Here is a 17,514-nt window from a genome sequence, read left to right as displayed (position 1 = left end):
TTAAACTTTAATTTTCATTTAGACTTGGTTGGATGAACTTGTGGGCATGATTTTGAACTTGTGGGCATGGACTTTTATTTATCAATTTGTTTGTATCAAATTTTATATGTTTATTTTTGTCTAAAATATCATATATGCAAAATACCTGGCGAGTCGCGCGCGCTGTATTTTTGCGTTCTGCTGGAGCGACGCGCGCGCTGCATTATAGCACGGCTGCTGAAGCTAGCGCAGACGGACACGTAAAACCAGCCACAGTGTTTAGCGCGCGCGGCGGTTAGCGCGGCCGTTGGAGATGCCCTAAGCAGCGAGAGCCGAGAACTCCCGCCCGTCGGCCGATTTCATCCAGCCAGCCTCAACCACCCCGTAAGTTCTTCTCCTCCCTTCCGCTGCCGGCCATGCGAGGGACCATAATCCTAACGAGTTCTTGTTCCGATCTCGAGTCCGTTCGTCGCAATGCAGCATCGCTAGCTCTTCTTGGTTTCTTGCTGCGCGTTTGCCAAGATTTTCTTTCCCCGTGCGGGTTGATGAAGCTGATCGTCGTTGTCCGTGCAGGCAACCTGTTCGAGAAAATGCTTCAGGGGGGCGCAGGGCGGGGGTCGCCGCGCGACGGGGCAGCGGGAGGCGGTGGCCGCGACCGCATCAGCGACCTCACGGACGACCTGTGCCACCACGTCTTCTCCTACATGAAGGCGTGGGAGGTGGTCCGCACGAGCGCGCTCTCCAGGCGGTGGCGCCGCACCTGGGCCTCCGCGCCGTGCCTCGACATCCGCCGGCTGTGCGCCTGCTCCCGCCGCGTTGACCAGGATTGGTACGCCGAGTTCGTCAAGCACCTGCTTCTCCGGCGGGACCGCAAGTCGTTGAACACGCTCCGGCTGCACTGGAACCACGACGACGCCAACACGTGGATCGTTCATGCTCTCAGGCACAATGCCACAGCTATCCAGCTATCCGCGAAGCATCACCGCCCAATCCTCAAGCTGGATTGCACGGTCTTCCTTTCTGGCAACCTCAACATCTTGCAGCTCGCCAACGTGTCCTTGGACAGCCGCTCCCTCTCGGGGCTCTGTTCTAGGTGTACTTCTTTGGAAGAACTAGAGCTCAGGAAAGCTCTCATATATGCCACGGAGATTCGATCAACCTCACTCAAGCGTTTGACCATGGTCAACTGCAAAATCTTTAACGACCTCACGGTTGATGCTTCGAATCTTGCAGCCCTGCGCTGCATCAGACCTTGCAGTTTTGTTCCTCAGATCAAGAACTCGGGGTCACTAGTGGCAGCCACTATCATGCTTGATGACGCTTGCTTGCAACATGCTCGCCCATGGTCAGTACAGGATGATGAGGACGATGGCGACACATATACTGATGCTGAGGACTCTGACGTCAGTGAATCTCAAACTCAATCTGATGATGATAGCTGTGCAGTTGCTGATGAGCATGCAAGGGATTGTGAGCATCCTGGAAGCGGTGATATTGTAGTTTATGGTGGCAAACGTATTTTTCACAGCCTCTCGAATGTGAGAACAATGAACTTGTCAGCTCATCGAGGAGAGGTACGTTTATTCATGTTGCTGATACTATCACCTTCTCGTTCTTTTATGCTTTCTGCATGGGAAGGAGGTAAGAGGCTAGAGTACCATCTTGAAATGTAATGCAACAATGCGTGAATAACATTTTGGTATTTCTTCTTCTGGTGGTGAATCTCTCAAGTCATTATGAATTTGTCTAGATGAAGAGCTGAAATTACATCGTTGAGACATTGACCACTCAAATATCAGCTTTAGCATGACCTAGTATCATTTTACTAGTGGATCAGCCTATTGGATAGTTGCCTGCTGCAAGAAAAAAGAACATTGAAGTTACTACCTTCACAGTCTTAACATCTTATCTCTACAAAGGTTTCAACCACTAGTCTCTGTGGCTTTTTGAACTTTGCTTACTGTCTGGTTTTTGGTGTCCTACGTGATATCTTAAATATGGAATGCCATAGAACTAGCTTGGTTGGTTATTTTCTAGTCGGTAGACAATATGCTAGATGTCACATGTCAGTGGACCATCAGTACCAACTTCAACACTAATGTGCAGGTTCTGCTGACGACGGAACTGGAGAACTGCCCTGTGTTCGAAAACCTGAGGACTCTATCCCTCGGTGAATGGTGTATAGATAGCGAGTTTAATGCATTATCAACCATGCTTGAGAAATCTCCCAACTTAGAGAACATTTTCATTCATCTCGACAAGGTACGTACAATGTATAACTTTGATGAATGTTTGCTACGAGAGTTTAAGCATGTGGCCAATCCTTTACACTGGTTCATTTTGTTCTATAGAAGGCCTGCAACAGCAGAGATAACACCGATCCAAGTGAAACATCATGTACTTACAACAACCTGAAGGTGAAGATCTCATATTCAGGGGATGACAAGATTGCCCGTCAGGTCAAAGACTTCTTCCTCACCAATAATGGCTCATGGGAGAAGCGCAAGGCGCAGGGCGAAGCTGCCGAGAGTTCAGCAAAGCAGAGGAGGGTAAGGAGCCCAGAGGGAGGGCAAGGTGGTGGGAACTAGGTTGGTGTGGTTGCAAACTGCTTCTAGACTAGGGCCAGCTTGAGCTTGTTGCTGTTCCACTGTGTCAGTAAGACAGTAAATGTGGCGCTAGGGTAAAATTGCAATCGGGACACCATTGATCAGATGTCGAACACTGTAAATGGCACAGGTGCATCGGCATCGACTTGTTTTTTTTTTTTTGAGGGGAACTTGCATTTATTTAAAACTTAAACAAAGTTCGGAATCTCATCCACTACAACCTGAATAATAAAATGCGGAGGAAATTCATAAACGCTAGACACCTCATTGCACACCCCCTCTCTTGCTAACCCATGCGCTGCTCCATTAGCCGAGCGCCGAACCCAGCTAACTCTGAACTCGTGCCGCGACCTCAACATCTCCTTTATCTCTTCCACGACCAGACCAAAGGTGGAGAGGTTCCTTCGTTCTTCATTCAACATTGTCACCACCTCCTGATTATCCAGCTCCACATGAAGGCGCTGAACGTCCATGTCTAGTGCCAACTGCACAGCACTTCTAGCCTCTAGAATCTCTGCAAGAAGTGGAGTAGTGATGCTCGGGAAGAAGATAGAAGTCCCTCCCCTGAAAGCACCGTGGTGATCCCTTAGGACCACGCCTCCTCCCCCCGGTCATGTGCCCTCGCCATAGCTCCGTCGGCATTCGCCTTGATCCACCCAGGCTCCGGCGGCTTCCACTTGTCCGGTCTCCTTGTTTCCTTGGTGTTCCGCTCCTCCATATGAACTTGGCGCCACTCTTGTATATGTGCGTGCACTTTCTCAGCTAGCTCACGAGCGTCCTGGATTCTTTTCCCATCGCGCGTTTCATTCCTTGCGCACCATAGACCATAGAGGGCATGAATCATCGTCTCTCTTTCTGCTGCTCCCGCGTCGGCAAACCAGCCCTTCAGCCAAGAAACCAAGCTGTTAAGTGAGCCATCCATCATTGGCGGCAGCATCACCGACTCGCCCTTGTCTTCACACAGGTATTTCCAAAACATCGCTGAATGAGGGCACTCCCAGAACCGGTGATACGTCGTCTCTTCGCATCCACATGCACAGCAAAACACGCCCGGCTTTATTCGACGCCGATGGAGCTCGGAGCCAACAGCCAGCCCGTTCTTCAAGAGGCGCCATGCATGGATCTTTGCCTTCCCCGGAGCGTTAGTGTCCCACAGCGCCATCCATGATTTATGCTCCCTGCTTGGCATCGAAGAACCCGACTGTCCGGTCTTGACACCATTCAAACTCATGCGAAGATGATATGCCGACTTGACTAAAAATTGTCCATTATTGGTGAAGTTCCATGCCACATACTCCCTCATATTCGGTCCACCTATCACAATATGCTTTATATCCTCCACATCCCCAGGAGTAAACATCATTTCCACCTTAGCCATGTCCCATGCAACACCGGATTCATTCAGGAGGTGGCGCACATGAGTGATCCCTGCAATGTACTGCTGCCCAAGTGGCTTAAGGCTTCCCTGGCGCAGGAGCCAGTTATCATGGTGGATTTTTATCGATGTGCCATCTCCAATCCTCCACACTAGTCCCTCACGCAACAGCTCCCGACCATGAATAATACTTCTGAAAGTGAACGAGCCGCCAGCAGGGCAGGTGGCATTCAAGATTGATCCATGGGGGAAATACCTTGCCTTGAGCACCCTAGCACACAAAGAATCTGGGTACTGCAGCACGCGCCAGGCTTGTTTGGCCAGCAGAGCTTGGTTAAAAGCTTCTGGATCCAGAAAGCCCATTCCTCCTTCTTTCTTAGCCCTACACATCTTTTTCCATGCAAGCCAGTGCACCTTCCTCTCCCCATTTGCTTCTCCCCACCAGAAGTTAGACGAAATAGAAGTCAGGTTCCGGCACATTTTCTTGGTGAGTTGGAAGCAGCTCATAGTGAGAGTTGGTGTGGCTTGGAGTCCCGACTTGACTAGGACCTCCCTTGCCGCTTTTGACAGCCCTTGCCCCTTCCACCTATTACTTTCCCCGCAGAGCTCTCTTTAACATATTTAAAAGTCCCCTCTTTGGACTTCCCAACCAGTGTCGGCAGTCCTAAATACCTTTCACTCAAAGCTTCAGAGTTGATGCCAATAACCCCAAGCAATTCAGCCTTACTTGCATCCCTACATCCTTTACCAAAGAACACTGAAGACTTTTGAAGATTTACCTTTTGTCCTGAGGCTTCCTCATAAACTCTAAGTATGTCCCTCAACGCCTCAAAACTACTGCGGTTCCCCTCCAGAAAGACAATACTATCGTCCGCGAATAGAAGGTGAGTGACATGGGGGCCAGTGCTCCCAAATGACACCCCCTTGAGATTATTCTCATTCTGTGTAGCCCTTAGTAGAGCAGAAAAACCTTCCACACAAAATAGGAAAAGGTATGGCGAAAGAGGATCACCCTGTCATAGTCCTCTGGATGGGAGGAAAGGTCTCGAGAAGCCACCGTAAGTTTCACAGAAAAACGCGCCGAGGTGACACATCGCATAATCATCTGAACCCACCTTTGATCGAAACCAAATCTAACCAACATATGCTCTAAGAAGATCCATTCAACTCGATCATACGCCCTCATCATATCTAGCTTCACTGCACACAACGGAGTCTTCCTCTTCCTCGTTCTAATGGCATTGGTGCACTCATAGGCCACTAAAATATTATCTGTCATGAGCCTCCCTGGTACAAAGGCGCTCTGTTCCTCAGAAATCAACACCGGTAAGATCCTCTTGAGCCTATTAGCCAAAACTTTAGTAGCAATCTTATAGAGCACATTACACAAACTTATTGGCCTAAACTGAGACATCAGCTCCGGTGAGCTAACTTTCGATATCATCACTATCACAGTGTCATTAAATGAATCCGGAGTAGCTTCCCCTGACAGAAACCCCCTAACTGCTACACACACGTCCTCTTTTAACAGAGACCAGTGTCTCTGATAAAACAAGGCAGGTAGGCCATCCGGTCCGGGAGCTTTCGTAGGCCCCATCTGAAACAGTGCCCGCTCAATCTCATCATCTGAAATAGGCGCTGTCAGCTTACCATTCATATCCTCAGAAATGACAGGGTGAAAAAGATCTAGTAGCCTCTCTGGCTGGGTGGATCCCTTCGATGCGAATAGATGCTCATAGAATGAAGCCGCCAGCTCCCGCATGCCATCATTATCCGTACACCTCGTACCATTTTCCCGCCGCAACGACTTCACCGTGTTCTTTCTCTTACGATGGGAGGCCCGGTTCTGGAAATATTGGGTATTCCGGTCCCCCGCCTTGAGCCAGTCTACACGTGAGCGTTGTTTCTGTATAATCTCCTCCCTTTCATAAACTTCCTTTAGCTGACCCTCAATATCGCGCACTTCCGCCGTTAGTCCAGTGACTAAGGCTCGCTCTTTTGCATCCAACAAGTCTGTTTTTAGCCTTTGAATTTGCCTCCTAATTGACCCAAACACCGTGCGCCCCCATCCGCGCAGCGACTTTGTTATTTCATGTAGCCTGCCACACACATCTCTGGGAGACTTGTTCCACCCCCGCACTTGCTCCCATGTCCACTGCATCATCGCCTCATAGCCCTCGTGCCGTAGCCACATTTCCTCGAACCGAAAGGGGTGGTCCCCCCTCGGTTGCATTGTCTCCATATCCCGAACTCACACTAGGATTGCCATGTGATCAGATTCCTCCGTGAGAATGTTCTCCACGGCCGTGCCCGGAAACAAACCCATAAAATCACCGGTGCAGGTTGCCCTATCTAACCTGACTTGAACATTGTCCTGGTTTGCTTGTTTATTGTCCCATGTAAACTGATAGCCCGAGAAGCCCAAGTCCGCCAAACCGCAGTCAGTTAGGCAGTCATTGAACGCTTGCATTTGGGCAAAACTCCTCGGGTTGCCGCCACTTTGTTCTGATCTTACAAGGACTTCATTAAAGCCCCCCACACATAGCCATGGTAGCTCATCCTGGGACCTTAGGTATCTAATCGCATCCCAAGTCTTCTTCCTCAACTCCGTTTTGGGCTCCCCGTAGATTCCAGTGAATCTCCAAGTTTGCCCATCCGAGGTAATCTCAGCATCAATAAAGTACTGGCACCATGGCCTGATAGTGACTTTTATATGCTCTCTCCACCATAATGCAAGTCCTCCACTCCTCCCATTACAATCCACAGCCACTCCGCTTCTGAAACCAAGTCTCCACTTCAATCTCTCCATAGCCTTCGCACTCTTTTTTGTTTCTGATAAGAAAACCACCGCTGGGTTGTGTGACTGTATGAGGTCCCGAAGTTCGCCTACTGTCGAGTCCAACCCCAGTCCTCGACAGTTCCACGCCAAGCAATTCATTGGTCCCGGCGGCCCCGCCCTGCGAGGTCCGCCGATGCCTTAGAGTCTTCCATACAATCAAAAACAGAAGTTGTCTTCTGCCTCGTCTCTCTAATGAACGTATCATGATGTACCGTTCTATCCGGGTCACCTTTGGCTACCCACACCTATTTTGGGGGACGCTTTCTTCCTGACTCCTTCTCTCTATAAACCTGGTGTGAGCCTCTCTCCATTTCGCCCAGGTACCTTGGCCTGCGGATATATCTACCTCGAATCCTGTCTCTCTGCCCTGGCGAAACACGGCTGAAATAATCATCGCGACCAGCCCGGTCCAGCCGATCATCTACATGGGAAGTCGAACGGTGCCTCGCCTCCGCCCCACGATTTGCATGGCTGTCCGCCTCGCGATACGCGCCTGCATGGCGCCAGGCCCCATCGGTAGCCGACCCGCGCTGCCGCACGTCCGGTTTAGTGGTTGCATGGCCCTGTTCCCGACGTGGAGAACCACTCCTCCCTTCTTCTTGCCGTCTAGTCAATTCAGCCCTTAGCTCTTTTTCTTTTTTCTGCTCCAACTTCCTCCTCAGATCACTGCTGTGCATATCATCCATGTGTGAAGCTCTCTTTGTTGGGCTGTTCACCTCCCTCTGCTCCTTCGGCGTTACTCCGCCAGTGCGAGAGTTAGCCGATTGTGAAAACGTCGCGTTTAAGTTCCTTTTAACAGGTTGTTCCCGAGCAGAAGCTTTACTGTACTTCGATTTATCCTTGTCATCAGAACATGAGCCCCCACTAGTAAAAGAACTGGACGCCCCAACATGCGAATTCTCCTTCAGCGATGAAGAACCCCTTCCTGGTGAAGCTCTAAGCCAGAGGCCCCATTGACTTGAGCGATCCACTGGCGGCTCACACACACCCTTACCATGCACAAGTCTACCACAATCAAAGCAAAAATGCGGGATCTTTTCATAGGTAAAATCACACCACGTCCCCTCCAAGTCCTCCAGTGAGGTCCTTAGCCGGGCACGATGGATCAAGGGCTCAAAGATCGAGATTTTAGCCCGCACTCTAAGATACTTCCCTTTAGCAAAGCCATCCTTCTCAACATCTACTTTCACCACTTCTCCCAACCAATCTCCCAAAGCTTTTCCAAATGATTTCGTCCTCATATCTAATGGCAAATCCGGGACTCTCACCCACATCTCCACCGTATCAAAGACCATCTCAGAAGGACGAACATCTCCCACATAATCCTTTAACACGAGCACATGGAAGTCAAATTGCCACGGGCCATTATTGAGTGCATGACGCCAATCACCTTCGCTGCCAAACCTCACCTCAAAGATGTTATTCCCGATATCCTTGAACTTTGCCTCCTTGTGCAATCCCCACGCCCGTGGCATCGCCCTTTCCAGGAAAAAAGTATAGATACCCCCCCAGAACTATCAGTTAAGGGACAGATAACCCCCACACGTCTAAAACCAGAGACTTAATCCCCTGAACTATGTCAAACCAGACAAAACACCCCCTAGACCCATCTTGAGTGGTTTGGAAGGGCTGTTTTGCCTACATGGAGGCCAGGACGAGCCCACCGACCGGCCACGTCGATAGGGGCGGGTTTGGGTGTGGTCTAGATGACCCCCCCGAGCTGGTTCGACCCAGCCGCCCTCTCTTCCCTGCCCGTTCGCCTCCCTTCCTCCGTTCGCCTTTCCAATCTCCCTTCGACGGCGGCGACGAGGTCTGGCGGCGAGCCATCGACGGCATGAACAAAGCATCATTCTCCGGCACGACAACAGGTTAGTCACATCGATATGGAGACCCGTATGTATCGGCTGAAATCCCTCCTTTCTTCTCTGTTTTAGGTTGGAGTTGATGTGATTTTGGGGGATTTCGACATCATCTAGGGTTTTTTCTTTTTCTTGTTGCCATGTATGTAGTGCTTGATTCTGTAGTTTATGTATGACCATTATGCTGCTCTGATTTCCCTCGGATTAGAGTATTTAGGGTTGATTTAGTTATGAATGAACTGAAAGCAGGTTTATTTATTCAGATTTTTTTTTCATTTTCTTGAGCAGATTTGAGGCATGGATCCTTTGGATTATCTTTCAATCAGGTTTCATTTCAGAGGGGAATTTCACCATGATGGTACAGAGTGGCAGTATTTGGGTGGTACACATGGCATGTCCATGGTTCATCTGTCAAAATTGATCCTCGAAGAACTGAAAAACAATCTTGCAGACCATGTTAGTGAAGGAAATATGCCCTAGAGGCAATAATAAAGTTATTATATATTTCCTTATATCATGATAAATGTTTATCATTCATGCTAGAATTGTATTAACCGGAAACGTAATACATGTGTGAATACATAGACAAACAGAGTGTCACTAGTATGCCTCTACTTAACTAGCTCGTTGATTAAAGATGGTTATGTTTCCTAACCATAGACATGAGTTGTCATTTGATTAACGGGATCACATCATTAGGAGAATGATGTGATTGACTTGACCCATTCCGTTAGCATATCACTTGATCGTTTAATTTGTTGCTATTGCTTTCTTCATGACTTATACATGTTCCTATGACTATGAGATTATGCAACTCCCGTTTACCAGAGGAACACTTTGTGTGCCACCAAACGTCACAACGTAACTGGGTGATTATAAAGGTGCTCTACAGGTGTCTCTGAAGGTACTTGTTGGGTTGGCGTATTTCGAGATTAGGATTTGTCACTCCGATTGTCGGAGAGGTATCTCTGGGCCCTCTCGGTAATGCACATCACCTAAAGCCTTGCAAGCATTGCAACTAATGAGTTAGTTGCGAGATGATGTATTACGGAATGAGTAAAGAGACTTGCCGGTAACGAGATTGAACTAGGTATTGAGATACCAACGATCGAATCTTGGGCAAGTAACATACCGATGACAAAGGGAACAACATATGTTGTTATGCGGTTTGACCGATAAAGATCTTCGTAGAATATGTGGGAGCCAATATAAGCATCCAGGTTCCGCTATTGGTTATTGACCGGAGACGTGTCTCGGTCATGTCTACATAGTTCTCGAACCCGTAGGGTCCGCACGCTTAAGGTTTCGATGACAGTTATATTATGAGTTTATGAGTTTTGATGTACCGAAGGAGTTCGGAGTCCCGGATGAGATCGGGGATATGATGAGGAGTCTCGAAATGGTCGAGACGTAATGATTGATATATTGGACGACTATATTCGGACATCGGAAAGGTTCCGAGTGATTCGGGTATTTTTCGGAGTACCGGAGAGTTACGGGAATACGTATTGGGCCTTATTGGGCCATATGGGAAAGAAGGAAAAGGGCCTCAAGGGTGGCCGCACCCCTCCCCTTGGTCTGGTCTGAATTGGACTAGGGAAGGGGGGCGCCCCCTTCCTTCCTTCTCCTTTTCCCTTCCCTTTCCTTCCCTCCTACTCCTACTACTTGGAAGGGCTCCTAGTTCTACTAGGAAAGGGGGAATCCTACTCCCGGTGGGAGTAGGACTCCCCTAGGGTGCGCCATAGAGAGGGCCGGCCCCTCCCCTCCTCCACTCCTTTATATACGTGGCCAGGGGGCACCCCATAGACACACAAGTTGATCTTTGTGATCGTTCTCTTAGCCGTGTGCGGTGCCCCCCTCCACCATAATCCTCGATAATATTGTAGCGGTTCTTAGGCGAAGCCCTGCGATGGTAGAACATCAAGATCGTCACCACGCTGTCGCGCTGATGGAACTCTTCCCCGACACTTTGCTGGATCGGAGTCCGGGGATCGTCATCGAGCTGAACGTGTGCTAGAACTCGGAGGTGCCGTAGTTTCGGTGCTTGATCGGTTGGATCGTGGAGACGTACGACTACATCAACCACGTTGTGCTAACGCTTCCGCTTCTGGTCTACGAGGGTACGTAGACAACACTCTCCCCTCTCGTTGCTATGCATCACCATGATCTTGCGTGGGCGTAGGGAATTTTTTGAAATTACTACGTTCCCCAACAGTGGCATCCGAGCCTAGGTTTTATGCGTTGATGTTGTGCACGAGTAGAACACAAGTGAGTTATGGGCGATATAAGTCATACTGCTTACCAGCATGTCATACTTTGGTTCGGCGGTATTGTTGGATGAAGCGTCCCGGACCGACATTACGCGTACGCTTACGCGAGACTGGTTCTACCGACGTGCTTTGCACACAGGTGGCTGGCGGGTGTCAGTTTCTCCAACTTTAGTTGAACCAAGTGTGGCTACGCCCAGTCCTTGCGAAGGTTAAAACAACACCAAATTGACAAACTATCGTTGTGGTTTTGATGCGTAGGTAAGAACGGTTCTTGCTAAGCCCGTAGCAGCCACGTAAAACTTGCAACAACAAAGTAGAGGACGTCTAACTTGTTTTTGCAGGGCATGTTGTGATGTGATATGGTCAAGACATGATGCTAAATTTTATTGTATGAGATGATCATGTTTTGTAACCGAGTTATCGGCAACTGGCAGGAGCCATATGGTTGTCGCTTTATTGTATGCAATGCAATTGCGCTGTAATGCTTTACTTTATCACTAAGCGGTAGCGATAGTCGTGGAAGCATAAGATTGGCGAGACGACAACGATGCTACGATGGTGATCAAGGTGTCGCGCCGGTGACGATGGTGATCATGACGGTGCTTCGAAGATGGAGATCGCAAGCACAAGATGATGATGGCCATATCATATCACTTGTATTGATTGCATGTGATGTTTATCTTTTATGCATCTTATCTTGCTTTGATTGACGGTAGCATTATAAGATGATCTCTCACTAAATTTCAAGATAAAAGTGTTCTCCCTGAGTATGCACCGTTGCGAAAGTTCTTCGTGCTGAGACACCATGTGATGATCGGGTGTGATAGGCTCTACGTTCAAATACAACGGGTGCAAAGGAGTTGCACACGCGGAATACTCAGGTTAAACTTTACGAGCCTAGCATATAACAGATATGGCCTCGGAACACGGAGACCGAAAGGTCAAGCGTGAATCATATAGTAGATATGATCAACATAGTGATGTTCACCGTTGAAACTACTCCATCTCACGTGATGATCGGACATGGTTTAGTTGATTTGGATCACGTGATCACTTAGAGGATTAGAGGGATATCTATCTAAGTGGGAGTTCTTAAGTAATATGATTAATTGAACTTTAATTTATCATGAACTTAGTCCTGGTAGTATTAGCATATCTATGTTGTAGATCAATAGCTCGCGTTGTTGCTTCCCTATGTTTTATATATGTTCCTAGAGAAAACTAAGTTGAAAGATGTTAGTAGCAAAGATGCGGATTGGATCCGTGATCTGAGGTTTATCCTCATTGCTGCACAGAAGAATTATGTCCTCGATGCACCGCTAGGTGACAAAACCTATTGCAGGGGCAGATGCAGACGTTATGAATGTTTGGCTAGCTCAATATGATGACTACTTGATAGTTTAGTGCACATATGAAGTCTCCAACAAGTTCTATAGCTAAAAGATGGAGGAGAATAGCTCAAGCAGTGAGCATGTGCTCAGATTGTCTGGGTACTACAATCGCTTGAATCAAGTGGGAGTTAATCTTCCAGATAAGATAGTGATTGACAAAATTCTCTAGTCACCATCACCAAGTTAGTAGAACTTCGTGATGAACTATGATATGCAAGGGATAACAGAAACGATTCCCATGCTCTTCGCAATGCTGAAATCAACGAAGGTAGAAATCAAGAAAAATATCAAGTGTTGATGGTAGACAAGACCACTAGTTTCAAGAAAAGGGCAAAGGGAAGGAGGGGAACTTCAAGAAGAATGGCAAGCAAGTTGCTGCTCAAGTGAAGAAGCCCAAGTCTGGTCCTAAGCCTGAGACTAAGTGCTTCTACTACAAAGGGACTGGTCACTGGAAGCAGAACTGCCCCAAGTATTTGGCGGATAAGAAGGATGGCAAAGTGAACAAAGGTATATTTGATATACGGATTATTGATGTGTATTTCACTAGTGTTCATAGCAACACCCCCTCGGTATTTGATACTGGTTCAGTTGCTAAGAGTAGTAACTCGAAACGGGAGTTGCAGAATGAACAGAGACTAGTTAAGGGTGAAGTGATGATGTGTGTTGCAAGTGGTTCAAAGATTGATATGATCATCATCGCACACTCCCTATACTTTTGGGATTAGTGTTGAACCTAAGTAAGTGTTATTTGGTGTTTGCGTTGAGCATGAATATGATTTGATCATGTTTATTGCAATACGGTTATTCATTTAAGTAAGAGAATAAATTGTTGTTATGTTTACATGAATAAAATCTTATATGGTTACACACCCAATGAAAATGGTTCATTGGATCTCGATCATAGTGATACACATATTCATAATATTGAAACCAAAAGATGCAAAGTTAATAATGATAGTGCAACTTATTTGTGGCATTGCCGTTTAGGTCATATTGGTGTAAAACGCATGAAGAAACTCCATGCCGATGGACTTTTGGAATCACTTGATTATGAATCACTTGATGCTTGCGAACCATGCCTCATGGGCAAGATGACTAAGACTCCGTTCTCCAGAACAATGGAGCGAGCAACAGATTTGTTGGAAATCATACATACTGATGTATGTGGTCCGATGAATATTGAGGGTCGTGGCAGGTATCATTATTTTCTGATCTTCGCAGATGATTTAAGCATATATGAGTATATCTACTTGATGAAACACAAGTCTGAAATATTTGAAAAGTTCAAAGAATTTCAGAGTGAAGTGGAGAATCATCGTAACAAAAATAAAAGTTTCTACGATATGATCGCAGAAGTAAAATATTTGAGTTACGAGTTTGTCCTTCAGTTAAAACAATGTGAAAAAGTTTCACTACTCACGCCACCCGGAACACCACAACGTAATGGTGTGTCCGAACGTCGCAACCGTACTTTACTAGATATGGTGCGATCTATGACGTCTGTTACTGATTTACTGCTTTCGTTTTGGGGTTATGCATTAGAGACAGCTACATTCACGTTAAATAGGGCACCATCTAAATCCGTTGAGATGACACCGTATGAACTATGGTTTGGCAAGAAACCTAAGCTGTCGTTTCTTAAAGTTTGAGGTTGCAATGCTTATGTGAAAAGGTTTCAACCTGATAAGCTCAAACCCAAATCGGAGAAGTGCGTCTTCATAGGATACCCAAAAGAAAATGTTGGGTACACCTTCTATCACAGATCCGAAGGCAAGATATTCGTTGCTGAGAATGGATCCTTTCTAGAGAAGGAGTTTCTCTCGAAAGAAGTGAGTGGGAGGAAAGTAGAACTTGATGAGGTAACTGTACCTGCTCCCTTATTGGAAAGTAGTTCATCACAGAAACCTGTTCCTGTGACTACTACACCAATTAGTGAGGAAGCTAATGATGATGATCATGTAACTTAAGATCAAGTTACTACCGAACCTCGTAGGTAAACCAGAGTGATATCCGCACCAGAGTGGTACGGTAATCCTGTTTTGGAGGTCATGTTACTTGACCATGACGAGCCTACGAACTATGAGGAAGCGATGATGAGCCCAGATTCCGCAAAATGGCTTGAGGCCATGAAATCTGAGATGAGATCTATGTATGAGAACAAAGTATGGACTTTGATTGACTTGCCCAATGATCGGCGAGCCATTGAGATTAAATGGATCTTCAAGAGGAAGACGGACGCTGATAGTAGTGTTACTATCTACAAAGCTAGAATTGTCACAAAAAAGTTTTTGACAAGTTCAAGGTGTTGACTACGATGAGAACTTCTCACTCGTATCTATGCTTAAGTCTGTCCGAATCATGTTAGCAATTGCCGCATTTTATGAAATCTGGCAAATGGATAAACAAAACTGCATTCCTTAATGGATTTATTAAAGAAGAGTTATATATGATGCAACCAGAAGGTTTTGTCAATCCTAAAGGTACTAACAAAATATGCAAACTCCAGCGATCCATCTATGGACTGGTGCAAGCATCTCGGAGTTGGAATGTACGCTTTGATAAGTTTATCAAAGCATATAGTTTTATACAGACTTGCGGTGAAGCCTGTATTTACAAGAAAGTGAGTGGGAGCACTACAACATTTCTGATAAGTATATGTGAAAGACATATTGTTGATCGGAGATAATGTAGAATTATTCTGCAAAGCATAAAGGAGTATTTGAAAGGAGTTTTTCAAAGAAAGACCTCGGTGAAACTGCTTACATATTGAGCATCAAGATCTATAGAGATAGATCAAGATGCTTGATAAGTTTTTTCAATGAGTACATACCTTGACAAGATTTTGAAGTAGTTAAAAATAGAACAGTCAAAGAAGAAGTTCTTGCCTGTGTTACAAGGTGTGAAGTTGAGTAAGACTCAAAACCCGACCACGACAGAATATATAGAGAGAATGAAAGTCATTCCCTATGCCTCAGCCATAGGTTCTATAAAGTATGCCATGCTGTGTACCAGACCTATTGTATACCCTGTCTTGAGTTTGGAAAAGGAGTACAATAGTGATCTAGGAGTAGATCACTGGACATTGGTCAAAATTATCCTTAGTGGAATAAGGATATGTTTCTCGATTATGGAAGTGACAAAAGGTTCGTCGTAAAGGGTTACGTCGATGCAAATTTTGACACCGATCCCGATGACTATAAATCTCAATCTGGATACATATTGAAAGTGGGAGCAATTAGCTAGAGTAGCTCTGTGCAGAGCATTGTTAACATAGAAATTTGCAAAATACTTACGGATCTGAATGTGGCAGACCCGTTGACTAAAATTCTCTCACAAGCAAAACATGATCACACCTCAGTACTCTTTGGGTGTTAATCACATAGCTATGTGAACTAGATTATTGACTCTAGTAAACCCTTTGGGTGTTGGTCACATGTCGATGTGAACTATGGGTGTTAATCACATGGTGATGTAAACTATTGATATTAAATCACATGGCGATGTGAACTAGATTATTGACTCTAGTGCAAGTGGGAGACTGAAGGAAATATGCCCTAGAGGCAATAATAAAGTTATTATATATTTCCTTATATCATGATAAATGTTTATTATTCATGCTAGAATTGTATTAACCGGAAACATAATACATGTGTGAATACATAGACAAACAGAGTGTCACTAGTATGCCTCTACTTAACTAGCTCGTTGATTAAAGATGGTTATGTTTCCTAACCATAGACATGAGTTGTCATTTGATTAACGGGATCACATCATTAGGAGAATGATGTGATTGACTTGACCCATTCCGTTAGCATAGCACTTGATCGTTAAATTTGTTGCTATTTCTTTCTTCATGACTTATACATGTTCCTATGACTATGAGATTATGCAACTCCCGTTTACCAGAGGAACACTTTGTGTGCCACCAAACATCACAACGTAACTGGGTGATTATAAAGGTGCTCTACAGGTGTCTCCAAAGGTACTTGTTGGGTTGGCGTATTTCGAGATTAGGATTTGTCACTCCGATTGTCGGAGAGGTATCTCTGGGCCCTCTCGTTAATGCACATCACCTAAAGCCTTGCAAGCATTGCAACTAATGAGTTAGTTGTGAGATGATGTATTACGGAACGAGTAAAGAGACTTGCCGGTAATGAGATTGAACTAGGTATTGAGATACCGACGATCGAATCTCGGGCAAGTAACATACCGATGACAAAGGGAACAACATATGTTGTTATGCGGTTTGACCGATAAAGATCTTCGTAGAATATGTGGGAGCCAATATAAGCATCTAGGTTCCGCTATTGGTTATTGACCGGAGAAGTGTCTCGGTCATGTCTACATAGTTCTCGAACCCGTAGGGTCCGCACGCTTAAGGTTTCGATGACAGTTATATTATGAGTTTATGAGTTTTGATGTACCGAAGGAGTTCTGAGTCCCGGGTGAGATCGGGGATATGACGAGGAGTCTCGAAATGGTCGAGACGTAAAGATCGATATATTGGACGACTATATTCGGACATCGGAAAGGTTCCGAGTAATTCGGGTATTTTTTGGAGTACCGGAGAGTTACGGGAATACGTATTGAGCCTTATTGGGCCATAAGGGAAAGAAGGAAAAGGGCCTCAAGGGTGGCCGCACCCCTCCCCTTGGTCTGGTCCGAATTGGACTAGGGAAGGGGGGCGCCCCCTTCCTTCCTTCTCCTTTTCCCTTCCCTTTCCTTCCCTCCTACTCCTACTACTTGGAAGGGCTCCTAGTTCTACTAGGAAAGGGGGAATCCTACTCCCGATGGGAGTAGGACTCCCCTAGGGCGCGCTATAGAGAGGGCCGGCCCCTCCCCTCCTCCACTCCTTTATATACGTGGCCAGGGGGCACCCCATAGACACACAAGTTGATCTTTATGATCGTTCTCTTAGCCGTGTGCGGTGCCCCCCTCCACCATAATCCTTGATAATATTGTAGCGGTGCTTAGGCGAAGCCCTGCGACGGTAGAACATCAAGATCGTCACCACGCCGTCATGCTGACGGAACTCTTCCCTGACACTTTGCTGGATCGGAGTCCGGGGATCGTCATCGAGCTGAACGTGTGCTAGAACTCGGAGGTGCCGTAGTTTCGGTGCTTGATCGGTCGGGCCGTGAAGACGTACGACTACATCAACCGCGTTGTGCTAACGCTTCCGCTTCCGGTCTATG

At 46.4% G+C, this 17,514-nt stretch overlaps 1 protein-coding gene across 2 annotated transcripts; it reads left to right on the top strand.

Moving 5' to 3' along the window:
* Positions 1–258: 258 nt before the first annotated feature.
* LOC125522191 (F-box/FBD/LRR-repeat protein At5g22660-like) lies at positions 259–2,749 on the top strand. Of its 2 annotated transcripts, XM_048687280.1 has the most exons (4): positions 259–363; positions 553–1,553; positions 2,086–2,241; positions 2,331–2,749. In XM_048687280.1, the coding sequence occupies exons 2-4, from the start codon at positions 570–572 to the stop codon at positions 2,565–2,567; spliced, it is 1,377 nt and encodes a 458-aa protein (XP_048543237.1). In that variant the 5' UTR covers positions 259–363; positions 553–569; the 3' UTR covers positions 2,568–2,749. The 2 variants fall into 2 exon arrangements, with proteins under 2 accessions (XP_048543237.1, XP_048543235.1); XM_048687278.1 differs by lacking the exon at positions 259–363 and having other exon boundaries at positions 370–1,553.
* Positions 2,750–17,514: the final 14,765 nt, after the last annotated feature.

This window comes from Triticum urartu, chromosome 7 (assembly GCF_003073215.2).
Source record: "Triticum urartu cultivar G1812 chromosome 7, Tu2.1, whole genome shotgun sequence".
In the NCBI taxonomy this organism is placed as follows: Eukaryota; Viridiplantae; Streptophyta; class Magnoliopsida; order Poales; family Poaceae; genus Triticum; species Triticum urartu.
The sequence above is the reverse complement of the archived record's forward strand: the minus strand, read 5'-3'. Positions and strand labels throughout refer to the sequence as shown.

Excerpts from the sequence above, each read along its gene's own strand:
- LOC125522191 (XM_048687278.1), top strand. The coding sequence starts at position 396 with ATGCGAGGGACCATAATCCTAACGAGTTCTTGTTCCGATCTCGAGTCC. Across the intron at positions 1,554-2,085 it reads TGTCAGCTCATCGAGGAGAG|GTTCTGCTGACGACGGAACT; the intron begins GTACGTTTATTC and ends ACTAATGTGCAG. Across the intron at positions 2,242-2,330 it reads TTTTCATTCATCTCGACAAG|AAGGCCTGCAACAGCAGAGA; the intron begins GTACGTACAATG and ends TTTGTTCTATAG.